This window comes from Porites lutea, chromosome 14, assembly GCF_958299795.1.
Source record: "Porites lutea chromosome 14, jaPorLute2.1, whole genome shotgun sequence".
NCBI lineage: Eukaryota > Metazoa > Cnidaria > Anthozoa > Scleractinia > Poritidae > Porites > Porites lutea.
In genome coordinates, this window is record NC_133214.1 from 21,393,994 (window position 1) to 21,396,493 (window position 2,500).

General features: G+C 34.9%; 1 protein-coding gene across 1 annotated transcript in view; it reads right to left on the reverse strand.

Moving 5' to 3' along the window:
* The window catches only part of LOC140924056 (phospholipid-transporting ATPase ABCA3-like), a 46,126-nt gene that overhangs the window by 41,974 nt on the left and 1,652 nt on the right, over window positions 1-2,500 (reverse strand). The window contains exons 4-7 of the mRNA XM_073374056.1: window positions 2,487-2,500; window positions 1,336-1,446; window positions 685-828; window positions 239-330 (exon numbers count right to left, since the gene is read on the reverse strand). The exon at window positions 2,487-2,500 is cut by the window's right edge and continues 144 nt beyond it. Of these exons, the coding sequence (XP_073230157.1) occupies window positions 239-330; window positions 685-828; window positions 1,336-1,446; window positions 2,487-2,500 (361 nt within the window). The remainder of the gene's footprint in view (window positions 1-238; window positions 331-684; window positions 829-1,335; window positions 1,447-2,486) is intronic.

Below are 2,500 nucleotides of genomic sequence, written 5' to 3' on the forward strand. Positions count from 1 at the left end.
AACAGGCCCAGCTGTCTGTAAGGAGCATCAAGGACCACGACAGCGATGGCTGAATTTGGCCGTATTTTTGCACCTTGTTCAATTTCTGAAATTTAGCCACGAGTTGCAGAGTTGTTGCTTTGCTAGGCTACAAGCAAGCTCTCCGGTGCGCTCTGGCAGCGTGGATTAAGTCAATTAAGTGTTGGAATAGGCACAAAACAAGTCGCAATAAGAAAATTAAGGAAAAATAATTCTTTACCTGACACAGAAGCAAAATAAGATGCTGGCAAAGATGTAAAGGAGAAAGAGAACGAATAACACAGTCACGTCTGAATATTTAAACACCAGGACCTACAGAAAGAATCAAAACAAAACTCAAGTAAGGAAAGCTTTCAAAAGTACGTAAAAATACTGACATGTGATGGTCGATCCTTCACAAGGCGAATTATCTCCGATCTGCAGATTACAGTGGCTAAATTTGTTTGCCCCAATATCCACGTACAAATTCTCTACACTGATCTCCTTACATTTCCTTTAAAAATAAGTTAAGAGACTTTAATAAAAGATCAAAGTTCATTTGTTAGGAGAACACTGCACTATCAAAAATAGATATTACAAGACAAGAAATAGAACATAGTTACAAAAACAACGTTTACTGTACTGAGAGATGCAGGAGATGCAATCTCCTCCATTAATCTAATTTACCTTGAGTACAATGACAAATATAACAACAGAGATGAGAAGGAACAGCAAGTTTTTAGTGAACCATGCTGTCCAGTGAACCCAGTTTGGCAGTCCCATCATCTTCATTGATTCCTTTAAACGGCTCTGTTTCTCAAGAACCAGCTCCTAGCAAAATTAATCCATACAATAGTAAAATTAATGTAAGTCATACATATAACAGAAAGTTTAGTCAAAACCTGTAACCAACCTCCAATTTTAAATACAACTGTAGCTAAAATTTTTCAAATGAACTAAACAGTACAGCTTTTATAGTTTTAAAAAGCAAAAAAATCTTCAAAAATTCTTTTTTATGGCAAACCCAACTACACTTGTCAGAAAAACGTTCATCACCTGTTTCCACAGAATACAAGCCAAAACTATGTTATACTAGAAAGAGACATCTCCACAATATACTGATACCAAATACATGTACACATAATAGATTAGGAGGCCGTGATATTAAGAAGCCCGAAAATTTTTCATGAGACGTTGTAACTTTGTTTTGATTCATACTAAGAAATACACCTTGCCCAAGCAAAAATTGTTATTCTGAGAACTAAAAAGGGAATTAAAAATGTTTCAGCACAAAACAATAATTATGATAAGAAAACGATTCCATTGTAACTGTATTACCTTGATAATTGTCATAGCTGAATACATGAGGCCCAACATAACCAGCAGTGGCATAAACAGGGATACCATATTCATCGCAAAATTTGTTGTATAGTTTGGGTAAGGAAAAACCTGTACCAGCAGGAAAAACACAAAGTTATGGTTTGTGCAACATGATTATACATATTTCTAAGAACAAGCTAACCAAGAATAACAACAACTCAAGATGACAAATAATTTATTTGTCATCTTGAGTTACTATTATTCTTGGTTAGCTTCTTCTTAGAACTATATATAATTATAATGATGGCGATCAACAAAAATTATAATGAAAATGATGATGGTGATGATGATAGGAATGGCGATGATGGATAATTATGACAAGGACAACAATGATGATGAAGACGAAGAGGAATAAGATGGCTGCGATGATAATGATGATTATAATAATGATGATGATGGCACTGACTGTGATGATAATGATCATGGTGATGATGAAGATGGCAATGATACTGTGGCCCAGAAGGGTCACACATGCAAATTAAAAATGTTGCTGCAAACTAAAAATTGTACCTGCAAATTAAAAAAATTTTGCTGCAAACTAAAAATTTTACCCGCAAATTAAAAATGTTGCTGCAAATTAAAAATAGGACATGCAAATTAAAAATTGTACATGCAAACTAAAAATATTACAAAAATGAAACATGAAAGGGCCGATGATTGTAAGGCCAGGTTGCACGGCTCGGACCAGGTCCTCATTTCTCAAACTGCGCGCGCAGGACTTTTCATTTTTAATTTGCATCGATATGTTTTCTATTTTCAATTTGCAGCACAATTTTTAGTTTGCATGTACAATTTTTAATTTGCATGTCCTATTTTTAATTTGCAGCAACATTTTTAATTTGCAGGTAGAATTTTTAGTTTGCAGCAACATTTTTAACTTGCATGTGTGACCCTTCTGGGCCACCGTAGAATGATGATGATGATGTTGACGACGATGGTAGTGACAATAAAGATGACGTTGACAAAGGCAAACTTCCTAAAACCCCAATCCTCAAGACCGTGATAAGGTTTTTGTTGCCGTAAATTAACAAGTTACATGGTGGAATTAATAGTGAAGGCCTATAGAGTACACGTAACCGTTCATGTCTGCATAATAATAACATACTAGCCTGCATTTTCACAT